Source organism: Alligator mississippiensis, chromosome 2, assembly GCF_030867095.1.
Source record: "Alligator mississippiensis isolate rAllMis1 chromosome 2, rAllMis1, whole genome shotgun sequence".
Lineage (NCBI taxonomy): Eukaryota > Metazoa > Chordata > Crocodylia > Alligatoridae > Alligator > Alligator mississippiensis.
Window position 1 is genome coordinate 183334997 of NC_081825.1, and position 27278 is coordinate 183362274.

General features: G+C 48.1%; 1 protein-coding gene and 1 long non-coding RNA gene across 2 annotated transcripts in view; both read left to right on the top strand.

Annotated features, from left to right (window-relative positions):
* The window catches only part of LOC109282610 (uncharacterized), a 91544-nt gene extending 75059 nt beyond the window's left edge, over nt 1-16485 (top strand). The window contains exon 3 of the long non-coding RNA XR_002089637.2: nt 16288-16485. This is a non-coding gene — a long non-coding RNA (uncharacterized LOC109282610). The remainder of the gene's footprint in view (nt 1-16287) is intronic.
* Nucleotides 16486-18157: 1672 nt separating this feature from the next.
* DRD4 (dopamine receptor D4) overlaps nt 18158-27278 on the top strand; it is a 48362-nt gene continuing 39241 nt past the window's right edge. Inside the window, exon 1 of the mRNA XM_006263418.4 lies at nt 18158-18826. Coding sequence (XP_006263480.1) covers nt 18569-18826 — 258 coding nt within the window. The 5' untranslated portion in view covers nt 18158-18568. The remainder of the gene's footprint in view (nt 18827-27278) is intronic.

Here is a 27278-nt window from a genome sequence, read left to right on the forward strand (position 1 = left end):
GCAGACTGCACTCATTTTCCAAAAAACCTCAGGCGGCTGCATCAGATAAAGGACCCTAATTGGGATAAGGGGATTGGAGGATTTAGCTTTTCAAGTGCTCCTTTATTGCATGGAATGGCTTCAGGAGCAACTTTAATCTTTCACACACTTGATTTCTAGTTGAGTTGGCTGAGGGGAGAGCGAAGGGGTGGGGAGCTGGGTTGTTGAGAGGCCTTGGGAAGTGCAGCCCAAAAACTGGAGGACAGATGAAGAAATACCAAGAAACTCCCACCTCTGCTCAGAGCGCTGGTGTGGCCTCCCTGCATGCCCTTGGCATCACATGGCACAGACCAGGCATCAGGGAGATGGGCGGAATCAAGTTGGATGACTGGGGAATGGTCTTTGGAGTGTTTCCTCCTTCCTAGGACTGGTTTTTGATGAGGGTTTCTCCAAACAGTTGTGATTTCTGCTGGAAATCTCCTCCTTGGGATTTTGATGTCAGCAGCTCCTGAGACGTTGCCTTCCCTTTGTCCCTGCCAGCCACAGCTTCAGCTGCACATTTGAGTCTTTTAGTCCTCTTGGCACTATCCAGGCTGCCTTGGCTCCTACCCTGCCTAGCCTGGAACCACAGGCACTCTGCCAAAGGCCAAAGCCCTCCTACTAGTACCTGCTTGATGTTGCTGTTAGTGCTGAACTGCTGTGTAGAGGTGGAGGGATGACTCACAATTTCTTCCATCCAGTCATTCTTCTCATGCTTTGACTTTGGGCTTCCTTGGTATGTATATGTGTGTGAGGTGGGGCTTGATACTACTAGACAGACAGTGTTGCACTGTGGCCAGGAGCCATGAAAGCTTCCCATGGGCTGCTCTGACAGGCTGAGCCCTGACTTGCAGCCCCCTTGTTGTCCCAGTTCCAACTCTGCCAGCATCCTTCATCTTAATCCTTAGCCTTCTTGCTGTTCTAGCTGGGATTGCCTCATAGCTCCAACACTGTTTCTTATTACACTGTAGTCTACAGCGTCTCCTGCTATTTCCACTCTCAGCCCCTACACAGTTCTGTGAATACACTACCTGCAGGGCTCCAGTTACTCCCCTCTGGCCAGCATGAAGACCTATGAGTTGAGCCAGTGTGCTCTGGAGGACAGAGCAAAAGTGCTGTGGACCAGTGGCAGGGACTTCAGCCCCATGAGTGTCTAAGTGGAGCCCTGGGACCTTTCCTTTTCAGCTGTTCTCCTCAGCCTAGGGAGCCCCACTCCTTAAATGACATTCTCTGCAGCTGAGGAGAGATGGATGCTGTTCCCCAGATAACTAATAGGGTCACTGTAAGCCCTAGAAAATGGTTTTGACATCTGGATTGAAGAAGCCCTTTGATAAATCACAGCACTACATCTGGATACCAAATGGCAGAAGCCTGCACTGTCCTGGAGGATCAGCCAGGCACCACAAGAAGCTGCTCTGGCTGAGTCACATGTTTAAGAGCAGCATCCACAATTCTGCTGAAACCCCTAGTGTGTCTGCTAGGCACTGCTTGGGTTTACCGTCTAGGGCTTCCTGCTGACAAACTCAAGAAGACTGGCTAGAGCCCCCATCCACAAACCTGGGGCAACTATGTGACATCTGGGTGCTCAGGATGAGTAGCATTTCCCCTCTTGCAAGTAGAAGCTAAGAACCAGGACTTGATGAGGACAAAGGGAAGCACCAAGTTTGCATAGTAACAAACCAACAGTAGGCCAGGCTACAAGGCTAGGCAACAAGCCTGGCCCTGCCTCTGCTCACAGCCATGGGCAGATCCAGGATGTTGTAAAAGGGGGTATGGGAGCTGCAACCAGTGCTGCAGGGGTGGCTGCACCCCTCCTCTCACCTTCACCCCCAGCCCCACCAGAATGAGTAGACCATGCCACAGAAACAGCAGCCAGGGATTTTTAAGTCTCTGATGATCAGGTAAGAATCTCTCTTCCCCCGCAGGTCTCAGCACCCTGTCCCTCCCCTCCCATCCATAGTGGCACCTTTCCTTCCCTCCCCTCCCCTCCCATTCCCTACCCCCTGCCTGCTACTGCCACTCTCCCTGGCTGATCTAGGGGCAGGGAAACCTCCAGAGCTGTTCCTGCCCTGCTCCAGCTGAGCTGTATGGGGAGCCAAACTAAACAGGGGACAACAGCAGGGGCAAAAACAGTGGTGGATGGGTTCTCCTATCCCATGCTTGGTCTCAGGCTGGCAGAGAGATCCCACGGGGACTGGGCAGAGACAGGGAACCCTTCTGCTGCTGCTGTACCCAGCTGAGCCCACCTCCCCAAGCCACTCAGTTGGAGGAAGGCAGGGAGTGACTCTGGAGCTCCCCTGCCCCTAGGGCAACCAGAGACAACAGGGAGTGGCAGCAGTGGGGAACGGGGGAATGGGAGGAGAGGGGACTTACCACTGAGCATGGAGGGAAGGGGAGGGTGAGATTCTTACTCAATTCTGGGACTTTGAAATGTCTTCAGCTGCTGCTCCTGCAGCATGGGTTAAAAGTGGGATATGACTAGGCCATTGCACCTCCTCTGGATCTGCCCCTGCTCGCAGCTGTGAGAGGCTGATGAGGTGGCTAGACAGGACGCCGCTCTCACGTAGAGTTTGTAGACCTAGCTACAAAGGAGGAAGTCTTGGTTTCAAGGCACATTGCCCTCTTATGCCTTTGTGGTGCACAGTTTAGTGGGCTCTGCCACTGTCCCTGATACAAGAAACTGCTGCTGGGCAGGGAGGCCCCCATTGGAGTCCTTCATCTGGGCTGCCGCTCAGCACTTAAGTACTGCAGCCTGAGTGTTACTATTGCTACTCTGCTGGTCTTTGCTTCCACCACAAGTGTCAGAGACTGTCGAGATTCCTGTGCATAAAGCAGAGACCCTATCCAATGCAGGTAGTCTAGAAGCACAGTCCTACACTGGTCCTGAGATGTGTGCTGTGAAAATGTTGGGCCTGCCCCTGAAGAGCCTGCCATTGTCCTCGATGACCAACATTGGGTTGGAGCTATCTCTATGACCTAGGCCTTATGCTGGTGACTGGCAAGAAACCCAGTGGCAGGAGGGTGATATGTGTGACACTGCATGTGCTAAAAAGACTGGACTGCAATTAAAATAGACAGGGCCTGTTTTCCATTTTGACTCTGAATGGTTCCGGAAACGCAGGGGAATGAATACAGCCTCCTTCTGTAAGAGCCAGAGCTATGTGAGGGGCTGTGCATAACATGGGGAGACCAGCTTTAAAAATAAAAGCAGATGGTGAAAACAATGGAGAGAGGCAGGCAGCAGGCAGAGTAAGAAAAGCTTTGTAACAAAGATTAACAGCCAGAGCCAAAACGGGGCCGGGTGGGAAACAGTGCTGCTTCGGACTCCAAGGAGATGATAAGTGGCCAACAGTGACAGCTCTCAAATGGCTGAGGAAAGCGCTGTCATGAGAAGAGTGGGTTTGCTCAAATTAGCCTCTTATTCTGGGGACAGAACCAGGGGAATTGCCTCCAAGTCTCAGCAGACAAAGAAACACCTGGGCAGAGGGGGGATATTTTCCCCTATCTCCTCATCAATTAAATCAGTGCTTGAGTTTGTGTTATGTCTTTGCATGCTAGCTGTAGCTGAGGGCCTGATTCTCTGTTCTTCCCTGGTCTCTTTTGACTTTTTTACACATGCTCGGGCGGAGGGGCATTTTAATTAGAGTGACTCGAAGAGCAGCATCTCGTGTATCAGTGCCCCAGCACTTCAAAATGGGATACCTCTGCTGCTATTTTGAAGGGCAGAGATGCTGATACACAAGATATAGAGAGGCTGCTGGAGCGTGCTAATTAGCACGCTCCAGCAGATTCAATTAATCGAGTCTGCTCTGACATGCTGTAATTACAGCGCATCAGAGCAGTCTCCCCACACATCTACAGGCACCCTTTGTGCTGCTCTGGAGGGTGTAAAGGGCATATGGAGACACTAGAGTCAGACCTGATGGCTTAGCAATGGTAAAGGGGCTCCCTGGCTGACATGAATCTGTTGTGTTGGCTTTATACCTTCTCCCCTTTCCAGACCACTGCATGGCTGAGGCGTAACAAGCAGGTTTTGCACCCTGGACAGTGGCAGCGGCTAAGTAGGCATCAGCGATGGCCTTCAGTCTAGCGGCTGCTCAAAGTCAGCACTTGGGACTGAGACCCTGCTTCCATACCCCTAGTTATGCTATTGCTGCATGGGGCTGAATTGGCTGAGACACAAAATGGGACAGGCATGGCCAGAGCACTCAAGACTTGAAGGAGTCTTGGCTGGTGCAACACTTTCTGCAGTGCCACTACAAGACAGCAGCATGAAGGCTGTTACACGACAGGCCAGGCAAGATTCAGGAGGCACAGACTGAGGAGTTTTGAGCTAGCTTTTGGATCCACTTTTACTTGCAGATGTGGCCTTAATTGCTTCAAGATCAACTTTCCCTTCCTTATTCTTTACCAACCCAAGCTCAGAGAGGGAAGGAAGCCCTAGTGGGAAGCACAAAGATTAAAGGGAGCGTCATTGATTTGACAGCTCCATTCATTCTGACTTTGAAGAAACAATCCTGAATTCCCTCTAGTTTCATGCTTGTGACCCCTGCTGCTGCTCTGCTTAGCTGATAATGCTATTTTCCCCTTTGGAGATGATACCTTATTGCAACACAACTGTTTAAATATGGGCTTTTATGTGCCTAAAGGGAAATTTATTTAATTTTTGTATTGTGTTTGGCTTCACAAATGCTCTTAGACTCGCTTGGTTTCCTTTCTTTCTCTTCCCACTTCTTTCTAAGTTCTGGGTATTTCTTCTTGGTTTTGTTCAAAGTCTTTAGACACGGAGAGGATGAAAGGAAAGCAGATCTTAGATGTTGATGCAGCGCAATCTTGCCTCCTTTATGTCAACGGATTCAGATCAATTTATTTTTAAATCAATAATGACAAAAAAATTAAATGGGGATGAGCAGAGGGAAAATGCCATTTAGCTGCAATAAAGGTGCAGAAGAATGGAGTCTTGAAAGGACAACCATTCCCTCTGAAACCTCCAGGAAGCTACAGGGTGCTACATTTCAGTGAAAAGCTTTAAATACCAAAGGCAAGTGTCATCACCTATGGTTAACGCTGCCCAACCCCTCTCTTGATAACATTCTGGTTTTCAGTTGCTTCTCATTTTCCCACCCTTTAATCATTCAAGCTGAAATATTCCATAGCTGGTGACTACTTCAAACTGATCTGTTAGGGTTACCATATTTCCAGTTCCAAAAAAGAAGACACCTGTCAGGAGGACACCTCACTCCCAACCCAAAGGCCCCTGGCCCTGCCAATGCCCCTCATTCCCAACCTGCAGCCCCACCGTCCCTGCTGCTGCCCCTCACTCCCAACCTGTAGACTCCTGGCCTTGATGGTGTCCCTCACGCCTGACCCACAGTCCCTCACCACCCCCCAGGCTATGCTGGGGCCCTTCAGTCCCAACCCACAGCCCCCCAATCCCTGCTGCTGACCCTCACTCCTTACCTGCAGACCTCTGGCCCTGCCAATGCCCCTCACTCCCAAACCACAGTCCCCTGCCCCCCTGACCCAGGCCATGCTGGTGCCCCCTGCTCCCCCCTGCCAGAGGGGGCCCCCAGATACATCCGTCCGGACCAGGCTGCAGCACAGCAACTCCCGTTTGTGTGGGGAGTGCCAGAGTGAGTCTGGCCCCAGCACGGGCGGGAGGGAAGAGGGGATGCCTCAAAGGGCCCACCCCCCACCTCTTTCCCCTGCTGAAGGGGCAGGTGCCTGCCCCCCAGTCCTTGTGCCCTGCCACAGCCCCCCAGACAGTCCCCAAACCCTGGCCCTCCAACCCCCGATCCCCATAGACTTACCTGCATCCAGCTGTGGAGGCTGCTTCCACCACCCTGCCTGGTTACATGCTGGCCACGTGTGTGCAGGAGCAGATGCAGTGGTGCCCCCTGCTTCCAATTGCCTTCCTCCACTCCCACCAGCGGGGTGGAGCAAAATCCCAGACATTGGTTCAGTTTTCAAAAAACCAGCCGGACAGAGATTGGAGGGTCCAAACAAAGGACATGTCCAGGAAAACCTGGATGTATGGTAACCCTACTGTTGCAGAAAGTTGCAGCCAAAAAAAAAAAGCATGCCCTCATGCTTTGGGTCTAGGACTGGAAATTCAGCATGGGGTTCAACCAGGTGTTTAAGGCAACCAAAGTCACTGAGATGCTGTCTGCTCTGGGCATGCTCCAGCTCAGGGCTGCAGGGGCTTAGCCAGCTTTTTCCTGTCATTGCCTCCCCCATCCACAAGCACTGAGCAAGGAGGCTGAATCATCTGTTGTCTCAAGGCTGTCCTTCATGCCATGCAGGCTCCCTGGAGGATGAAGGGTGAGGGAGGGGGGCTTGAATGGGTGGCCTGAAACTGGATGACCATGCTGGCGCTCCTCATTCCCAATCTGCAGCCCCCCCATCCCTGTTGATACCCCTCACACCTAACCCGCAGCCCCCTGGTGCTGTCTATGCCAACAGTCCCCCGTCCCCCCCTGTGCCTCTCACTCCCAAGCCACAACCCCCCCGCCCTGCTGGTGCTCTTCACTCCTGACCCGCAGCCCCCTGCCCACCCCTGCCCCTGCCCAGCCCTGCTGGTACCCCTCACACTCAACCCACAGCCCCCTGCTTCCCCCAGCCCTGCAGCATCTCTCGGCTGTCCGGCCCTTGCAAGCAAGGGCACTGGCCCCTGTGCTGCCAGCTGGGCCATGCAGCTCCCTGCTGCCCCTGAAGGCCACCCCTTTGCCCCTGCTGGAAGGGCAGGTACCTCCCCTACTCTGCTGCAGCCCCGGTGCCCATACAGGTGCCCCCAGTGCCAGCAGGCACCCACCCTCCTCATATACCCATCCCCTCTCCACACCCACATGCACATACACATACACCACATACAGCCCCCCAGACAGTCCCCAAGCCCTACCCCCCCATAGACTTACCTGCATCCAGCTGCTGCAGCCGCTCCCACCACCCTGCCTGGCCGCATGCCAACCACATGCATGTGGGCACACATCTACAATGCCTCTTCTGGTTCATCCATGGCAAAACCAAGGGTGCAGACAGAAGTGCAGCTCTCCACTGTAATGAAGAATTCTTTGCAGGAAGCGTTATGAGTTACAATGATCCCCCAGACCGAACCACGTTCACTGTTGGTTCCAGGGGAGGGGGGACTCTAGCTGCTTGCTGGGAGCCTGCAGTCAGTTTCCCCAAGCAATGGCCTCTGCTCTCTCCCTACCTGTCCCTGTTTCAAAACAGCAGAAAGGAAAGGGAGCAGAGGGAGCTTGTTCTAGATCAGTGGTTCTCAACCTTTTTTTTGTACCAGGACCCATTTGTAAACACCGATGGCCATTCCTGACCCAGTAAATAGTTTAAATAGAAAACACACAAATATTTTGGCCCCAAAATACTTATTAAACACTACAAGTTAAAGCAGCTGAACAATCTTAATTTTAAAGACAGAAATCAACATTGACAGGAAAACATTAACAGTAATATCAACATGTGGCCCTCCATTACTCCCAAGTGACATTCATTATTGTGAAGTTTTCACAATGCAAATTGCTGGTGCCCTTCACTCCCAACTCACAGCCCTCCAGCCCTGCCAGTGCCCCTCATTCCCAACTTGCAGCCCCCTGGTCTTGCTCCTGACTTGCAGCACCCACCCCTCAGCCCTTCTGGTACCCCTCACTTTCTGACCTGCTGCCCCCCCACCCCCAGACCCCAGACCCCCAGTATGTGGGGCAGGGGATGGACATGTGGGGTGGGAGGAGGGTGTGCACCCACAGCGGTCATGGGGCTGCAGCCTGGCAGGACTGACATGGGCAAAAGCCACCTCCACGATCCAGCAGATAGGACCTGGAGCAGGGTGTCGACTTGTTGCTACTGCATTTCATTTTTCATTTCTTTAAAGCCACCTTAGAGACCCACTTAACTAGTTTATTTGCCCAGCAGTCACAAGTGAGAACCCATATGATGGACCCAGATGTCATTGTATTAGGGGCTGTACAAACCCAGAACAAAAAGACTGTCCCTGTCCCACAGAGTTTGTAATCTAAATAACTCTCCAGAATATCAATATGAAAATACTTATGGGCAAGGTTTTCCAAAGGGACTGGTGTCATAAAGTCAAAGTCATAGAGAAGTAGGGCTGGAAAAGACCTCTAGAGTCATCTAGTCCAATCCCCTGCCTGAAGAAGAATCATTCCTATCCAAACCATCCCATACAAACCATAATCTACAGTCTACATAAGATTACCATCAACCCTGACACAGTATAGACCTTGCACCCTAACCTGCCATAGGTAGAGTAGGGGAACCACAGTAGTCAATGTCCTGCTTCTACAAAATGTGGTCAATATATGCTCAAGAGGTCCCAGGTAAAGGGCCTTTCCCCCTGCTATGGAAGTTTACTTTATCTGTGCTGTGGCCTCTACCAAGAGGTTATAGATCCAAGATGTTCATATATTTTAGAGCCACAAGGGGACTATTCAGTCATTCAGTCTGATCCCCTAAATTAAACAGGCCATCCTATTTTATTTGCTTACTCATGTATGGGTCCTGATCATTTGCCTAATGCATATATTTCAGAAAGCTTCCTGTTTGGATCATCAACGCAGGGAGGATCTACCATTTTCATGCCAATGTTTAATGAAATAAAAAACAAGACTAGTTAACACCTTACTTCTCATTTGAATATGTCATGTTTTACTGAGGTATAAATTATAAAAGAGCTATTCAGAGTGTACTTGAAATCCTGATACTTACTGGAGACGTGATTAAGGTATTCTTGAAACCTCAAAGAGGCCATACATTCTTTTTTAAAAAGAGAGAAATCCTCAAAAAAGCTAACCAAAGATACACTGTCCTGCTTTGTATAGATTGCCTTGGAAATTAATTCCAGCTAGACTGCAAGATTGGACCAATTTTGCAGCTGATGCTTTCTCACAAAAATCCTCTTAGCTTGTTCTAGTTCAAGGTATCAAGCAAAAGGAACAGGAATGACTTCAAGGGCTCTCTATTCTCTTTCCTTTGTTCTCTGTGCTGAAGATAGCAGAGCCTTTTTGCTCCAGTATTAGAACATTTTTCACCATTGTATTTGAAGGATTTTCTCAGATTCATTCAAAAGTGTTTTCCCTCTCCCTTTCTCCCATTTTCTATTTAAAAAATTCAATATATTAAAAGCCAACTGCCTGCCCCCTGAACCTCTCAATTCCTGTCAACCCTGACAGCTGTCTCCTTTCTTAATCTTTCTGGCCTTTTGAATTGGCTATCAAATCCTCCATTAAGTTGTCATGAGGGAGTTGGTTGGAGTTACTTTCAACACTTTGGTATGTTATCAGAAACTGGCTTCCTGGCAAGGAGTTGGCTATTCTAGGGTCAGCACGCTGGGCTTCTCTTCAACACCCTCTGCCAGATCTAAGGTCTTAAGCAAGACAGAAGATCCCATAGGGAGTGGTAGACCTGCAATCTGCTGTGAATACACCTATATGCCCAGTACCATGCCTGAGGCATGGTAATAGCTGATATCTGTCCCCAGAGCTGTCACGCTGTTCCCATCATACCTGACACTGCCATTGCATTTTTGAGGGTTGTGTATCCGCGATGACCAGTGACCATACTTTAAGTGGAAGCTAAACCATCAAAACTTACCCTGCCTTGTATGGAGGTAAGTTACCCCAATATAGCTTCTTGAACACTACTGCCACTATATACTGCTGATTCCCTCCACTTTCAGCTGACTCCATCATCCTAGCTTCTCAAGCCAGGCACAACTGGCTGTAGGTTGCCAACTCCTAACCCAGACTATTCTCAGCTGAGATCAAATAACCCAATGTTCTTAATAAGCCATTTATAAAAAAAAGTAGAGGACATGGATGGAAGATAGCATATTGGGCTTTCAATATACCAATCTCTACTTGGAAAGAATAACATAATCCTATTCTTAAAGGAAAATGAAGCCTCTTTAGTCTCTCCTCACATGGAAGCTGTTCCATACCACTAATCATCCTTGTTGCTCTTCTCTGTACCTTCTCCAGGTCTTCTAGAACCTTTTTGAGGTGTGGGGACCAGAATTCAAGGGGTGGGCACTGGACACACCAAGGATTTATACAGGGACATAATGATACTTCCTGTTTTGTTTACAATTAGCTTCTTACCAACCTCAAACATTTTGTTTGCCTTTTTGATGGTTGCTGAGTACTGAGCTGATGTTGTTAGCGAACTCTCCACACTGACTCCCAGTTCTCTTTCCTATGAGGTAACAGCTAATTTAGAGCCCATCAGAGTGTAGATATAGTTTGGGCTGTTTCCACCCAGGCGCATCACTTTACACTTATCTACATTTAATTTAGTTGCCCGTTCACTCAGTAGTGCCAGATCTTTCTGTAGTTCTTCATAGTCCACTTTGGTCTTTACCACTTTGAATAATTTTGTGTCACCTGCAAATTTGGCCATCTCACTACTCACTTTCTTTTCCAGATCATTTATATATGTTATAGCAGCTCTAGGCCCAACATCGATCCCTGGGGGATCCCGCTGTTTACTTCTTTCCATTCGAAAAACTGACCATTGATACTCACTCTTTTCTATCTTTAAGTTGATTTCCAATCCATGAATGGACATTCCCTGTAATCCCCTGACTACCCAATTTAGTTAAGAGTCTCTAATGATGGAACTTGTCAAAGGCTTTTTGGAAGCCTAGATAGACGGTGTCAACTGTCGCACCCCGTCCCTTGGCACTGTGGGTGTCACCATCCAGTGTTGTCAATGAGGCCCTGATCTTGTTCCATTTAAAATAGACACTAAGGCTGTTTACAGATTAAAAAAAACACCCCCCCCCAAATGCACTGTACCAGAAGAAGCAGTGCATTAGTTGGACCCATCTCCACAGTATCTGTATAGATCAGGTGCTTTAGTGGGGCTGTTTGGCACTTTTATCTAATAGCTGATTGAATCAGCTATTAAAGTGCCAAAAAAGCCCCACTAAAGCACCCAATCTATATAAACGTTCAGCAAGCTGGGTCCAACTAATGCGCTGCTTCTTTTGGGCATGTGCTGGGCTCAGCTCAGGGGTGACCTGTATTTAAAGTGCTGTTTTGGTTTTGTTTTTTTTAAACTTCTGTAAGCAGTCTAAATGTAGAGTTCATTTAAAAGGCAAAACTTCTGAGAATTTTCCTGTTTCATGGGGAGTTGGCCAGTAATACTCTGTTCTTCATTTCCTCCTTGTCCTCTGTTCCTGCCCCAGGGAGCCTGCTTGTAACCTGCAACCTGGCATTCTTAGCACCATTGTCCTTCAAGAGCTTGCAGTTCCTTGAGGAAGCAAAGTCAGAGAGACCACCTCACTCACCACTCTGACCCTGAGCTGCTTGCTGCTAGAAAGTACTTTGTGGGAACAAGGCACAGCTTCTCCGCCATGCAAATGTGCTTCTCCAGGTGTCTGTGATTTATGAGCCGCTTTCTCCATGCTGGCCATCCTCCAGCAGCTTGCCAACTGGTGCCATCAAGCCCCATGGCAGTCCCTTGTCTCCTGGCTGGCTGGATGCCATTCCCTTGCTGTGGGTGTTTGGAGGCTGGCCCTGCTGTTCTGGCCCTGCATAGATCTAAGTCATATAACTGGGAACCAGACTTTTTGCTTTTGGCAAGTTGGCACTGAAATTATAATGTTTCTGGTGACTGGTTCAGAAATGTACCAGCAAAAAACAGGACAGGATGGATGATCCTACTGATACTCAAGAAATGTTTATTCTGTGCTATGCTTTGCTTAGGACAAAGGTCTCTCAGCTTTGCTGAGCCTCTGAAACATTTTACTCAAAATGAGATTAAAAAAAATGAGAAAGAGTGGGCTCTAAAGTCTTGACTGATATCTGGACTATTCTATTGGTCTAACGATTGCAAACAAGTGAAGTATAAGTAGAAGGATGGTAAAATGTGTTGATGTTCCATAACTTCACCCACCACATCCCTTCTGGTGGATTGGTAGTGGATAGCTCCCTGTCTTATGGGCTAGGTAAAGACAGTCAAAAAGTCTGAGGCTGAACAGATTCAGTTTTTGCAGGCTAGTCTAAACTGCACAGATTAAATTGAAACAGAAGTGAACAGACATTTGATTCAGGAAAAGCTGCCACGTGCTTGCAGTGGCTCAGGCCACAAGTCGGGGGGTGCTAAAGCAGGGCTCTTTGGCTGTGTTCACTTCCTCTTCCTGCTGCCCCTGAGGTCTCTGGGATTTGCAGTCCAGAATTACAGCAGCAGGACTCTGCAGGGTTGCTTATTGCTTCCTCTTCCTGCTTCCAGGTGCCTCTGGGACTTGTAGTCCACAGTTGCAGCCAGCAGTAAATTTGAGCAGGGGAAGTGGTGTTTAACCCCCTCCCTGGTCCCAAACCCTAGCTGGAGTTTGCCTGAGTGGGGGGCAGTCCCCCCCACCCTGCAGACTGGGCTGCATCCCCAGCCAGGCTTTCCCCACCCCCCACTCCCTAATCAGCCAGCCCTCACTGCTCCAGCTAGGAAGCAGAGGGGCGGGGCCAGCCCTGTTCTCTGGAGCAGACAACCCAGCCCAGCCCAGGGCTGGAAAGCATGCTGGGATGCTGGGGGACTGTGATTTAACTTGAACTAAGAAGGGGTCTAAATAAACAAAAAACAAACAAAAAAATATCTCACTGTCCTGTCCCAAATGCTAAGAAAGGAGTCCCTTTTGCTCCCAGCACAACAGTTTAGTCCCTCCTTGGAGCAAGCAGTTCCCTTCACACTTTGCTGCCTCCTTCCTTTCACTTATTCTTCTGTGGGGTAGGATATTCCCTGCTTATCCAGATGCCTTACAGCTGGGCTTTCTGAACAGGGCTGATTATTCCTCCTTAAAGGGACAAACTGCCCTGCTACAAAAAGCCTTTCACAGCATCCCTGAGACATGTCCTGAGTCTCCTTGCTGTATTGTGGCATAACAGGAAATCAGAATCCTTTGCAAAGATGAATGTCAAAGCAGTAACAACTTGTTTGAACCTGGTGGCCACCCCAGCATGTTCTCCATGGAAGTTCATAAGCATTCACTGTCCATTGTTCAGACTTTCAAAATCAATCAAACCGTTCCAGCATATGTCTGTGGTATCTTAAAGAAAAAAACCAAACAAGCAAATGGCTGGCAGGGACACAGCTCTCATCAAATGAAAAGGGACCATCTTGAGTGCTTGGGGTGACAGTTCCTAGAACAAAGGTCACTGTGTCTAGTGGGTGGTTGGGGGATTTTTGAAATACTAAAAGCTTGTTATGATTTTAGGGCAGTCGCTTTAGAAGTCAAAGGAAAGCTCTTTCCTGTTCTTGAACAGAAAACACTTCTTTCATATTTTAAAGACACAAATACAAGTAGTACTGCTTCCTCCAGAAAGCTTGTTAACATTTAACTGCACTGCATGAATGAAAAGGGTCATTTTCTGTCATTTTCTATAAAGAATCTACAGAAGCAGGAATAGACTATGCATTTCATTGGTATTCCTGTTTTATCCTTGCACTAGGGTAATGCAGTCAGGGACCTATAATGCTAGACGTTATGTATGCACACAGAAAAGATGGTTTCTTCCTAAACAGCCTACAATCCAAGACCCAGCATCTGAACCCACTATTCACCAGAGTCAAGGGAGCAGCACATACCTTTAAAACTTGGCACAGTGGGATGATTTATGAGACTTATTGTCAACATGAGCAAGGAATAGAATATCTAGTGTGAAGAAGTAACAAGTCCCTATAGCAAGCAGACAGGAGGACATCTTCACAGAGAAGTTAATTCAGATTAAGGTATGGTGCAAGTTTAAACAGAGTGGCTATTTTTCCAGTTTCTCTATTTACCCAGATACTACATGACCTTTCCCCAAAAATCAGACTTCCAAATTGAGGTGCATGTCTTAAGCAGGGAAGCTGATTTTCTGGACCAGAACTGAGTTAAGCCAAACCAAAATAAACCAATTTAATAGCCTACAAACACGTACAGTTTAACTATTCCACTTTAAAGTCACACCTTTCATTCATTTGGATTGGTTTTCCCAAGTGCTCCTGAGTAGACAAGCAAGAATCACAAATCATCAGCTGCTGGGCTATATTCTGAATTGTTGTAGGAAGAGTGTAGGAAAAAAGGTGTTTCCAGAATCTTAACTGCCACAACATGGGCTCAACATGGCAGGTAGAGGCAGGGCCCGCTCCTCAGCATTAGTCTCTAGCTGCAGCTACAGAACTGCAGTTCTACTGCCCTAACAGGGATAAAACTAACTGTCCCTCTGAAGGATGCACTCCACCTCTCCTTCCGGGGCTAGGAGAGAAGCATAGTCCACAGCAGCCATTATGTGCTTCAATTCTGCTGTTTTGTGGATATCAAGACATGGCTAAATGTTATGGCATATGAGGACTTTTTTCCAGCTAGGATGCTAGAGGCACAACTATGAAAGAACAAGACCCTTCTTATTGGTAGTAAGTGGACAGGAGAAGTGCATGCCCTGTGCAGTATATATCAGTCCTTTTTATTTGGTTAGTTAAAAATCTATTTGTGGCTACTGAAGATGTTTATAGAGGTGGAAAAGAATAAGACATAGTAGGCATAGTGCAGACACTCACGTACATGTGTTTGTTTTACATTCCCTATCCATTGTACATTCATCAAATATGAATCAAGATCAAGCAAGAATCCCTTTTGTTGAGCACTTTCATTCCGTTGCTCCTAAATAGGCAATAATAAGCAAAGAAACCTTGATGCTGACCTTCATACAAGATTTAGACATCACAAATCAGGTTTCATTACCGGGAAATCTGAAAAGCCCAATGCTTCAAAAGAAATAACTTTAATTTATGAGTTACGCATCATCCAAAGTCTAGACAATTATAGTGAAAGAGAATTTCATGTGTACCACCTTAAAACACTGATGCACTTTTCAAGGAGGATAAATCTTGCACATGAATGCAGCAGGCCATGGCTGCAAATGGGATTATTAGGCTTTTCCATGCTCGGTACTGTAAACCTTTGCTTTGCTTCTCCCAAAGAGAGATTTTTGTTCCATACATATCATTATCAAATAAATTATTCTTTAATAACTGAAATCTGTGAGTAGCTGTAACCAAATGAGTTACTGGCAGCCTTCCCCCTCCCCCAATGCAAAAGGATCAGGCACCAGCATCCCCCCAAATTTCAAACCTGAACTGCAGGATGGAAAGTGACAGATTAAGAATCTAATTCAAAATCGGTTCAACTGATTTTGGATTGGGCTCTTCAAATCCACTTTCTGCTGTACCATTATGGCTAGAAAGGGGAGCTGGGAGCCATTGCTTTCCAGTGGTCCACAGCTTGAGCATCTTTCCCTGTTGCACTGTGAGGTACTGTACGTTAACATCAGGACTTCCAAGAAAATGGTATCAACTTTGAACCATGGTTTTAGTTATCATAGCAGGCAGGGTCCTATGGTGCCTGGCTGCACAGATGGACAGATTTGGCAAAGTTATATTAATCTGTGCTATAATCTGGAAGACGTGTGGTATATGCACACTGCCAGGCTAAGACAGAAGCTTTGTGGCCCCAGTCAAATGAACCTTTCTAGCCCTTGTACTTGTGAAGAAAAGCTTGAAAAGTACCTCAGGTGTAACCAATGCAATGAAGTGTGCTTGCATCTGCAAACAGCTTGAGCTCTGAGCAGTTTTACTGGCCTCATGCATCTCAGTGATGGGCCTTATTGCACCACTCTGGATGATCCCATACTAGCAGAAAACTTGGAGAAGAACGCAGGGAACAGTGCCACACTGCTAAGCAGACACTCACAGCTCCTGGGGTGGGTACTGGCCCCTTGGCCACTTCAAAAGTGGGGGCAGAAGTAGAGCTATAGCTACAGAACCCTAGATTGCCTAACCCTGTCTCTATATAGAGAGTCTGCATGAAGAAACAATGGGATACAAAGGGTGGCTTGTTTGGGGTGGCATACCTTGTACATCAGCCATTCCCAAGTCAAGGGGTGCTGAGAAAGCCTTAGGACCACACCACAACAAACAACCGCAGTATACCCAAGGCTTGATTCTCAGCAGCCACAATTAGGCACAACTACATTCGTTTCAACAGATAAACCCATCGTATGTCCAACTGAAGTTTTGGCTCCAAACCACTTAATTGTGTTCATTGTGGAGGGGACTCATGCTAACTTTTCACTCATGATGCCAATCAGTCACATTCTTCCAGTGGCTATTTACGCTGTTGCTGTTTGTTGTTTTGGGTTTGAGGGTTTTTTTAATTAGAGTTTTCAGATTTCAATACAAACATTGTCTCTTTTCATTCTTCAGCAGTTCACAGAAGAGACAGGGATGCATTCCGACATCAGGCTTCCTTGACCCAGAAAGTCCTGGCTAATGAATACAGATATGCCAATCAATTATCGCTAGACTCCAAGCCTGGCTAATCAAAGAGCGAAACAGCAGCAGTAGCAGAGCAAAAAACGTTGGTGTATTGTCCTTCTGATTAAAAAACCTAATGAGTCCTAACAGTCTGGGAACTGGAGCACTATAGTCACCTGGAGATACATGGAAAGCTTGGGAAGGGAGCAGAGGTATCATTTACGCCAGAATTATTATTTTTGTAGTCATTTTTCAGTGCCAGGTCTGTTAGCACGGGAACAGCCCAGAGTGACTTGAGCCTGAAGAAGGATGTTTGTGCCCAAAAGCTTCCAAAGAACAATTTTTCCAACTATTTAGTTGGTCTAATAAAAAAATATCACATCTACCCAAAGCACCTTATCTACCGATGTCCCTAGTCCAACATAGCTACAACCAAGAACCCTTTAGCCAGTGTGACACTGATCACCACCCGCCAGTCTTGTTGTGTGAGTGACAAGGGTTTGGGCTCCACCTTGTCAGGGCTGAGGGCAGTCTTATGCAGAGTTTCTATTATGGTTGTATGGGATGCTTTGGAGAGAAATGATCCTGCCTCAGGAACAGGTTTGCATTAGATCCATGGTTTTTTCATAGATTATAAGACTGGAAGGGACCTCGGAAGATCATCAAGTCCAGCCCCCCCTGCACCAGGCAGGAAAGACAGCTGGGGTCAGGTGACCCCAGCGAGGTGACCGTCCAGTCTCCTCTTGAAGATTCCCAGGGTAGGCGATTGCGATTATACCACCTCTGGAGGGAGCCTATTCCACAGTCTGGACACCCTAGCTGTAAAGAAGTTTTTCCTAATGTTGAGCCTGAATTGGTCTTCTAGAAATTATTCTCAACCTTTTTTATATCAGGACCCTTTGGTAAACATCAGTGGCCAGTCCTGACCCAGTGCCCCACTCCCAACCCATTGCCCTCTGCCCCCAGTGTGCAGGGCAGGGGGTGGGGGGGGGTAAGTAGCCCCAAGCAGCGCCTGGCAGGCTGGAGCTCTGCCAGCCTGCAAGGGAAAAGCCACAATTCCCCATGTTTTTCTCCTTTAAAAGGAGAATGCATTCTTCAAGTTTGTTTGTGACCCTTTCATATATTGTTGCAGTCCACTTTTGAGTTACAACTAGGGTGGCCATCATAGAGGACATTCTGGTTTTCTACTACTCTGTCCTCTATCTATACGAAACCAAAAAATAGAGGGCATAAAGGCATCAGGTTTCATATCAATAGAGGACAGAGGACAACTGGACCCTAGTTACAACCCCTGGGTCATGAATGCCAAGTGTCCCCGGAGGCTGGGGGGCACAGTGACCGTCCACAGGTGGTGGTAGCAGTGGTGAGCAGGAAGCTCCTGCAGGCTTTGTGGCAGCATCGGTGGCAGGGTGGGGGTAAGCGCCAAGCAGCGGTCGGCGACCACCCGCAGACACCTGGCGGCATCCAGCACCAATCGGGGACCGCCCGCAGATGCCACCGGCGGAGTCAGGGGGTGGCGAGCAGTGACTGTGCTTTTTGCAGGGACACACCGCCAAGCTCAGGGGATGCATGTGCCCCCGCGGGCACCCCCTGCGCGCTGCCAATGAGAAAACCTGCGCTAGATGCCTCGAGGAAGGTCCCTTCCAGCCCTGCTTCCCTCCGACTCTTGACCCCCGGCTGGGCCTGCATTATGACGTCACAGCGCGGGGCTTGTGATGTCAGGAGCAGAAGTTTGTGTTTTTTTTAAAGGCGCCTCATCTGCTTCGGGTGACAACTCCTCCCGGGGGCACGCGCTGCTCCTGCCGGGCAAGGCTCCCCGCAGCCAGGGCCAGGGCCAGCCCCCCTGGGGGCGCAGCTCAGGGGGAAGGTCTCAGGTCGGGGCGGGGCGCAGGGCCCACGTGGCTGAGGACCTGAAGCCCCACCCCGTTTAAGCGGCTCTTCGCGAGAAGCCCGCCCTGTCCCGGCCGAGAGCTGCCCCCTAAGCGGCTCGGCGGGCGGGAGGTGACCGCTGACAGCGAGCGGAGCCTGCTCTGCAGCCGCGGGGTTGGTGCCGGGTGCCCGCATTCCGCCCGCCCCGGCAGGGACCATGGGGGCGTGTGAGCCCCAGCCTTAAAGTGAGGGAAGCTCACCCCACCCTTCCCCTCCATGAGGGGCCCCTGGAAGGAGCTACAGGGAGCCCCCTAAAGGAGCCAGGGGCTGGGGGTGCCAAGGTGCCCCCCGAGCCCCAGCCATGCAGAGCAATGGCACTGAGGAGGACCCATCCAATGCCACGGTGCAGGTGCCGGGCGGGCAGCCCGGGCACAACGTGGCCGCCCTGGTGCTGGGCATCCTCCTCATCCTCTTCATCATCTGTGGGAACCTGCTGGTTTGCCTCAGTGTCTGCATGGAGCGGGCGCTGAAGACCACCACCAACTACTTCATCGTCAGCCTGGCCGTGGCCGACCTGCTGCTGGCCATCCTGGTCCTGCCCCTCTATGTCTACTCGGAGGTAAGCTGGGGTCGCTAGGGCTGGTTGGGCTTGAGGCTTGTGGTCTTCATCTTATGGAGCTGCTCTGCCCAGCTGGGTTCCCTCTGAGAGGCCACCCGGCTTCCTGGCAAGAGCCCGGAGCCAGCTCATGGGTGTAGGTGGGTGGCTGTAGGAGCCAGGGACTCTTGGGGCTACTGCGGTGGCTCTCAGCCTCTTGAGACCCCGTGTACTTTTTGGTAGACTCGAGGCACCCTGTGGAAAATGCCAGCTCTGAGCTTTCACTCGCCTCCTTCCTGTGGTAGGGAATAAGAGAGCGATTCTCCTGTGGCAAAGACTCCAGGGAGCTCACGGCAGGCGAGAGCACTCATGACACTGTGGATTTCCATTCACAGTCTCTGGGCTTGTGGATTTAACAGAGCTAATATGCAACACACTTAAAATAATTTTGCAGCACCCCAGGGTTGAGAATTGCCAGTCCAGTGTATGACACCCCGATACTGGAGACCTCTGGAGCAGGGAGGTCCTGCTGGCACCCCAGCCAAAAGCTCTGTCTGACAGCGGCTAGACTGTATCCCCCGTGTGACCGGGGCCAGAGAGGAGTTAGTGTGGAATAGACCGAAAGGCAGAACTGTGTGTGTCAGACCTCTTGGATATGAGACAGGCATCCTCCAAGTATGGTCCTGTCCCAGCAGTGTGTTAAGGAGTAAAAAAGCCCCATATTTACAAAGTTAAGTGTAACATAAACAAGAAGGACTGGTTGGGAAGAGAGGGGATTTTTGTCTCCTTTGGAGGTATGAATAGAAAGTGGTATGATACTGTGTGAGCTCAGGGATCCAGAGGACCTCCAGGCTGGTGGAAAGACTATACCACTGGCTTCAGTGGTCTCAGGAAGCAAATTCTCAGCGAACAGCTCTCCAGATGCATTCTTGCTGGGGGGAGGGAGAGGCATTCTTCTGCAGTCCACCGTAAGCTGATCAGTATCTCGGGGATAAGAAAAGCAGTTTATGAAAGAAATAAGGTCATTCCAAGGCAATGGAAATACTGTTTTGGGATGGAGGCACATGGATTTTTTTTTTCTTTTCCTTTCCCTTAAACTCACAGCTGTAAAAGCAGTGTCTGGGTCTGTTTACTCTCCATAATTTCTTCTGAATAGGGAAAACGTGCTGGCATAAATTCCTTGAAAAGTGGTGGCTCCCTGCGTGTTCTCCCTCTCTCCCTCTCTCTCTCTCTCTCTCTTTCTCTCTTGCTTATAAGCCCAATCCAAAGCATGTGTAAGTCAATGGAGAGAGTCCATGACTTCGGTGGGTTTGGGATCAGGTCCTATGTTACTTTTTAAAATGCTGAAGGTCCAATGTAAAGGCAGCAAGTCTAATGGCTGAAACAAGGGACCAGGTTTCAGAAGGTAGGTCCGGTTTGGAGCTGTAACTTGCAGAGCTACCTTGGTCAAGTTGTTCTAGCTCTTTGGGTCTCCATTTCCTCAGCCATATAATAGTTATAATGCATTTTATTTTGCTGAAACCCAATAGATGGGTTTCAGGAGCACTGACATTGCCTTGGAGATCCTATGATGAAGACCACTGCAGAATGCTACTGAAACAGGACAGGAATATCGTTATTTTTTTCTGCTGTAGACAGCACCTGTCCTCTGAGGATCAAGGAGCTTTCAGCACTGTAATTAAACCTGGGGCGTGGGAGGACATACAATTCCCCTTTTGCAGGTGGATTACCTGTAGAACAGGGGAATTAAAACCAAAAGCTTTGGCAGGTTCAAATAGCCCTGTGAGTCTCCATCTAGGGGCTCAAATAGGAACAGAACAAAGCTTCCAAATATCAAATTCAGTTGAGCCCAAGTTGTTTGAGAGCCAGTAAGTAGCCTGGCAGCCCCCAGCTTGGAGGCAAAGCCAGAAAGCATGGGATGTGTTGCTCAAGGATCTATCCCCTTTCTTTTTATCTCCCTCATCCAATTGGTGGAAGTTCAGCTGATGGATACAGTGCACAGAATAAAGACTGGAGTGTGTAGGCTAATTTAAGAGAGTAAGGGTCTATTGGGACAGAGGTGGGGCTAAAAGAGGTAAACAGGATTGGGGTTCATACTTTGGTGTATCAGGCTATATAAGCTAGGACAGCACCAGTGGAGAGAGGCTGCAGCCCAGAACCTGAGCAAGTTGGGTCTGTATGCAATTGAGTAAACTGGGGGAAGTCGGTAGAAGACCCCAGAGGCCAAGATGCAGTATTTGGGGTTCTCTTACCTGCCTGGCTAGGTCCATGGACCTCTGGGAATCTGCTGTGACAATCTGATGCACATGTTCCTTCAGGAGGGCAGGATCAATGGTAAAACCATCCTAAAGTTTTGTGATGAGCACAAGGAGGGGCACTAGAGAGACCTACTTGATGAAGCCTTGTGCACTGCTTCCCAGCCAGCCTTTTTACAAGTATTGATTGAGACCTTGTAACACAGAGTGGAACAGCATCCAAGACTCATCATCAAAAGTCACTCAAAGCCCAGATGTTTAGAGTTAGGTAAGTGACAACCTCCCGTTTTTTTCCAGGTGCCTAAATATTACTGAGTCTGGGCCTTAAGCTCCTAAGCTTCATTGAAAGTCAAAGGGACTTTGGTTGGGAAGCACCAAAGTCACTTTAGAAAATGAGGCTTAAGTTCTGGGCACAGGGACAAGTTACTTACTACAAGGCAACCTAGGCTGTGAATGTAGTGTCAGCTACTCTGTGGTAACTGCCAGTGTGTAGGCCTCCTCTCTATACCCCCCCACCCTGGATGACTGATGTAGCCTGTCCCTAAGCAAAAGTGGGATAAAGGTACCTTGTATTTGCTGTGAGGTAAGATGGTATATATGCATGGTTACACCATGGCAAAGTTGACCTGCTATATCACACCCCTTGCTGGATACGTGGGATCTTGCGCGTGCGTGTGTATGTGTGCACCTCAAGCTGCAGACCCACAGAGACGTAAAGCTTGACCTTAAGCCCATGGCAACTTGCACTGTGGCAGCTGTGCCCAAGCAGCTCAAAGGTAGTCACATAAGAGTCAAACGAACAAAGCCCTGATTTGGGCTGAACATGCAAACATCACAGGTTTGCAGTATTTTTAGCTCATGAGCATTGGCCGCCTTCTTTGCAAGGATGACCAGGCCGCCACCTAAAATGCAGGGCCACAGTGACAGTCTGGGATGCAGTGCATTTATCTCACCTGGGCATCTCTGGAGCTCCTCTAGCAAAAGATGCTGAATGGGGGTGGAGGGAGCACAAGAATAAGGCTGGTCAGAAACCTTCCGATGAAATGTTTAGTTGGAAAATGCTGGTTTGCTGAGCCCGCAAGGTTTCATACCAAACCTCTCTGGCCTGGTGTAGTTTTGCTATGTGTTAAGCAAGGGATTCTCCACCTGCCTCAAGGTAAGATGCTGGAAGCTGCAGGGTCTGTGTTGTGCCCCTGGCACAGATGCACCAGGTATTGGAAGCTGTGGGTTTCCTGGATTTGAACCTTATACCTGTGTGGTTCTCCCTTGGAGCTGAAGGCCTGCAAGGATTATTCCTGCTGTGTTCTGGCTATGTTGGCAGCACTACAGAGACAATGCAGTTGGTCAGCTTTGCAGTCCAAAAAATGTCATGCAGCCACTCCTGGACCAATGCACCATGTGCTTTCTGCCTTAGACCTGCTTTCTCTTGCTGGCAGAAGGTAGGTAGATCCACCCTGGGAGTCCCCTGCAGCTGCTGGGCAAAATGCCTTTTTGTCAGTTCTTCAGCTGCTATTAACAGTGAAGTTAAAAAAAAGACCTTCAACTTTGGGAGCAGCTGCAGGGGCTGGGGAGTTTCCAGTTTGCTAGAAATTAAAGGAAAAAAAGAGAAGTTTGGGGTTCAGTTTGCATCGAAATAATTCAGAGAGCTGAAATAAACCAGAAACCCTGCCTTTCAGGCAGCTGTGCTCAGTACAGTTTAGCCTAGGAAATATCCCTATTCCATAAGTAGTGTGGCTGCCTGGGGCATAGAGATGGTGCTCACAGCTTGTGCCTTTGCTTCTGTAATTTGTTACTGTCACCCACTGAATTAATTTGGTTTACAGCCAGAACTGTTGGCTGCTGCTTCAGGCTGGCAAGAAGAGTTCATGAGGGATCACTCATCCATTCATTCTTATGAGTAAGCTATCACTTCAGCAGCGATGTAGTCTTTTTTTCTGGGGCTTCGTAGCTGGGATTCCTTTTCCTCCCTCAGAATGATGCTATAGCCATGATAATACAGGAATTATTTGAGAGGCAAGGAGTTTTGTGAGGGAGATCTTTTATTGCACGGTTGGGATCGACTTAGACAAGCTTTTGAATGTGAAACATTCTTCATCAGGTCTGAAAGAAGCAGCAGGCACAGAAGTGATTAAAAATAGTATTGAGGGCTGTGAAATTAGAAAAAGAGAGGTATTCCCAGGAGTAGCAGACAAAGAATTAGCAGAAGAACCTAATTTCTGGGAGGTCAATGCCTATCAAAAGGGAAGAGGGTCATTCTCACCTGTAGGGTGAAGAAAGAGTTTCAGGAATCAGGTAGATTGTAGTATGCCATAAAATCAATATCATTGTTCAGTCATTGGTTCTTAGCGTCCAACCAGCTTGTTAATTTCTGTTCCCAAGATAGCTTTTTGGTGCAATCTTTGTTGCGGGAGATGTTCAAGAACAGGTGGGACAGGCATTGGTCCAGGATGATCTAGGTGTAGCTATGCCTATGTTCTACTAGGGATATTTCCCATGCTTTCCCAGGCTTTACTAGTTGCTACATAGAGCTGGGAGGGAATTTTTCCCTCTCCTGTTGTTTTTTTTGGGATGGGGGTGATTTAAGCCTTCTTCAGAACCAAGGTGTTGGCTGCAGCCAAGGCTGGGGATTGTGACTGGGGTGTACCAGTGCCCCTGCTGGGACTTAAATCTGGAGGTTCCTGGCTAGAAGGTCTTGCCCCTCTGCTCAGAGGGCTGAGACACATGACTTGTGAGGAGCAGTTTAGGGAACTGGGCTTATTTAGTCTGGAGAAAAGAAGATTGAGAGGGCATTTAATAGCAGCCTTCAACTACTTGAATGGTGGTTCCAAAGAGGATGGAGCTAGACCAGGGGCCGGCAATTATTTCAGGCAGAGGGCTGCTTACTGAGTTTTGGCAAGCCATTGAGGGCCACATGACAGGCAGCCAGGGGCAGATACATATTAATTTTCTAAATTTTTTAGGGGCCCCATGGGCCAGATAGAATGGCCTGGCAGGCTGCATTTTGCCCACCCCTGAACTAGACTGTTCTCAGTGATGGCAGATGATGGGACAAGGAGCAGTGATCTCATGTTGCAGCAAGGATGCTTTAAGTTTGGATATTACGAAAAACTTTCTCACTAGGAGGGTAGTAAAGCACTGGGAAGGCTACCTACAGAGGCTGTGGAGTCTCCATCCTTGGCAGTTTTTAAGACCCGGCTAAACAAAGTCTTGGCTGAGATGATTGAGTTGGGGATGGTCCTTCTTTGAACAGGAAGCTTTACTAGACCTTCTGAGGTCCCTTCCAACTCTAATTTTCTATGATTCTGTGATCAATGTAGAAAGCTCTGGGGGAGCATGCAAAATATCATCCAGTCTGGAGGAAGTGTCTGGCACTGGGTGCAGTTCAACACAAAGCAGCTTTCCAGAGGGTGGAAACAAATCAAGGAAGGCTAAAGCATGCTGTACATTTGGATCCCAACTCGGACAACACATGGATCTGTGAAACTTGTAAAAAACTATTGCTCTTGAATCAGACTTGTCAGCCACAAACAGATTCATCAGGCATCTGACAATAGATCTCTTACATGTACACCATGATCCAGAGGATTGACGGTTGCATACTTTATGGTGCCTCACATGCAGAGCATGACCTTGTCCACATTTAAACAGCAGAAAGTTTGTTTCATTGATTTAAGACTAGGTTTGCATTGAGCTATGAAATGGGTGCAACATGCAATATAGATTAACCTGATTATTCTAACACCCACAAGTCAATGCAGCTAGTATGTAGTTGTGGGTGGTATTCTGCTAAGATTCAGTCTGTGGGGTGGAGTAAGGGGAGAGAAGAGAATGTGTGAATGGTGCTTGGGCTGTTGCCTCTTTACTGCCTGATTTATATCTTCCCTATGTTGATCCTCATCAACTCAAATGGTCTCAGCAAAGAACTGGCTCCAGTTCTGCTCTCAGTTCCACTGGAGTACAGCTAAAGTTAAATTTGTAACTCTGGATTTAGACTAGCATTGTCAGATACGATGTAGCCCATTTGCCAAATGGGAATGTCAAATCTAAGCATCCCAAACTTTAGAGCGCCAAATTCTGGATCTGAATTCTCGGCTGGGACACTTCACTTGCTACAGAAAATACCTTGCTGGTCCATCTCTCTTTCATTGAGCATGCCAGAGTGATAACAGGCAATGCTATTCATTGTGATAATTACTGTCTGTTTTGAAAAAAATACAGTAGCTGCCTCTCATCTCCAGGCTGAATCCTATTATTATTTGATGTGTGATAACACTAGCACACAATCATTTGAATTGAGGTGCTGCCTACAGCCCAAATAATGACACCCAAGTTAACCACTTAAGTTATTTTTAATATGGCCTTTATATTTTATACCACCCATAAATACCTAAGAAGTAAGAGTAAACATATCAGTGGGCTAAGCTGTGCTTAGAGGCTTTATACCTTTTGGCAGGACTTTGCAGATTCCCTGATCAGTCTGTAGTCTTGTCTTGCAAAACAGAAACCTGTTACTTCATGTTTTAAAAGGTCTCCTTACTAAGTGAGTTCAGGCATAGCATGGTTGAGATTTTTTTCAGAAGGCTATTCAGAGGCATTTGAAGTCAATTGCAGCACTCAATTTCCATAGATGTTAATTGGGCCAGGACCTTGCCCACTGCTTGCATAATTTTTCTTTTTCTTGCCTTTTCACTGTCAGATATTCAGGGCAGTGATTCTCTCCTGCTATGTGTGTGTATACAGTGCTGAGAGCAATGGGGCTTGGCTCTCATTTGTACCTTAGCTTGAACACAATAAAAGGAAACTTACCTAGACCAACTGAGGTGGTCTGCAGTTCTCTCTCTGAGGTAATTTTCTTTACAACAAATAAAAGCTTAACTAGCCATAAAGAACCATGGAAGCCAGTTCAATGGCATTTCTCTCACTGTCTGAAATGGAGCAAACTTCAAAACCCCACCCTCAGGAAAGGAAAGTGTGTAAGATCCATTTCAAGATTTCTGTAGCATGTGAGGGACCAGTGGTCAGGACTCTTAATAATTTTGGTGAAAACTGAAGTGGGGCAGGGGAAACATTTACAGTCTTTCCTTTATAGGACTACACTGAGGGTGGAGACAGACTGGGCTGCTTCAGTTGTTGGGGCTCCCATGGGCAATGACTGTGAGATCATGCATTACAGAGCATTTCAAAGTGATGTCACAGTGGTGAGAGATGAGGTCAAGCAGTCACGTGTCTGGGGACTGTCCCAGTTGACTCAGTGTTTTAGAGGGAGCAGCACGACTGGAGGAGCTGGAGAAGACCATTCTGTCAGTAAGGCTAAGTACAGACAGTCAAAACGCCTGAGGCTGAATCAATTCAATCTTCACAGGTTAGCCTAAGCTGCATAGATTAAACTGATAAGCAAATGAACAGAGATTCACTTTTGATTCCAGAAATGCAGCCACATGCCTGCAGTAATGGCTTAGGCCAGAAGCCAGGGGGGGAGGTGGCAGGGAGCTAGAGCATGCCTCCCTGCTTGGCTGGAGCAGACAGCTTGGGCCAAGGCTAGCCCACCCACCCTGCAAGGTTGAAGGTGCAAAGCATCCTGGGATGCTAGGGGACTTTGAGTTAACTTGAATCTGGAGTGAAGTTCAACAATCCAATTTAACCTCTGCAAGAGAAGGAATGAGAGGTGATCTTGTGGCCGCCTACAAATTCATTGGAGGGGCGCAGCAAGGTATTGGAGTTGCTCTGTTGACCAGGGCTCCTCTTGGGGTAACAAGGAACAATGGTCACAAGCTGACAGAGAGCAGATTTAAGCTAAACATCAGGAAAAACTTCTTCACAATGAGGTTGGCCAGAATTTGGAATGGGCTTCCAAGGGAGGTGGTGCTCTCCTCTGCCTTGGGGGTCTTTAAGAGAAGGCTGGATAGGCATCTGGCTGGGGTCATCTGACCCCAGCAGTCTTTCCTGCCCAGGCAGGGGGTCAGACTCGATGATCTGTTGGTCCCTTCTGACCACATCTATGAATCTATGAACCTAAATCAGTTCAGTCTGATACTGCATCCATCCAGGTTTATCTTAAACCGCTTTCAATATGGCTGAAACCAGTTTATGTGCACTGAACTTCTGTTGTGTGACAGATTTGAAGTGGTTTCTGGTCATTTATACTGGTTCGTGTGTAATGTCTGTCCCTAACCTAAGAGTCTGAGCCAGATTCATAGGAGCAGGTGAGCAGACTAATGCTG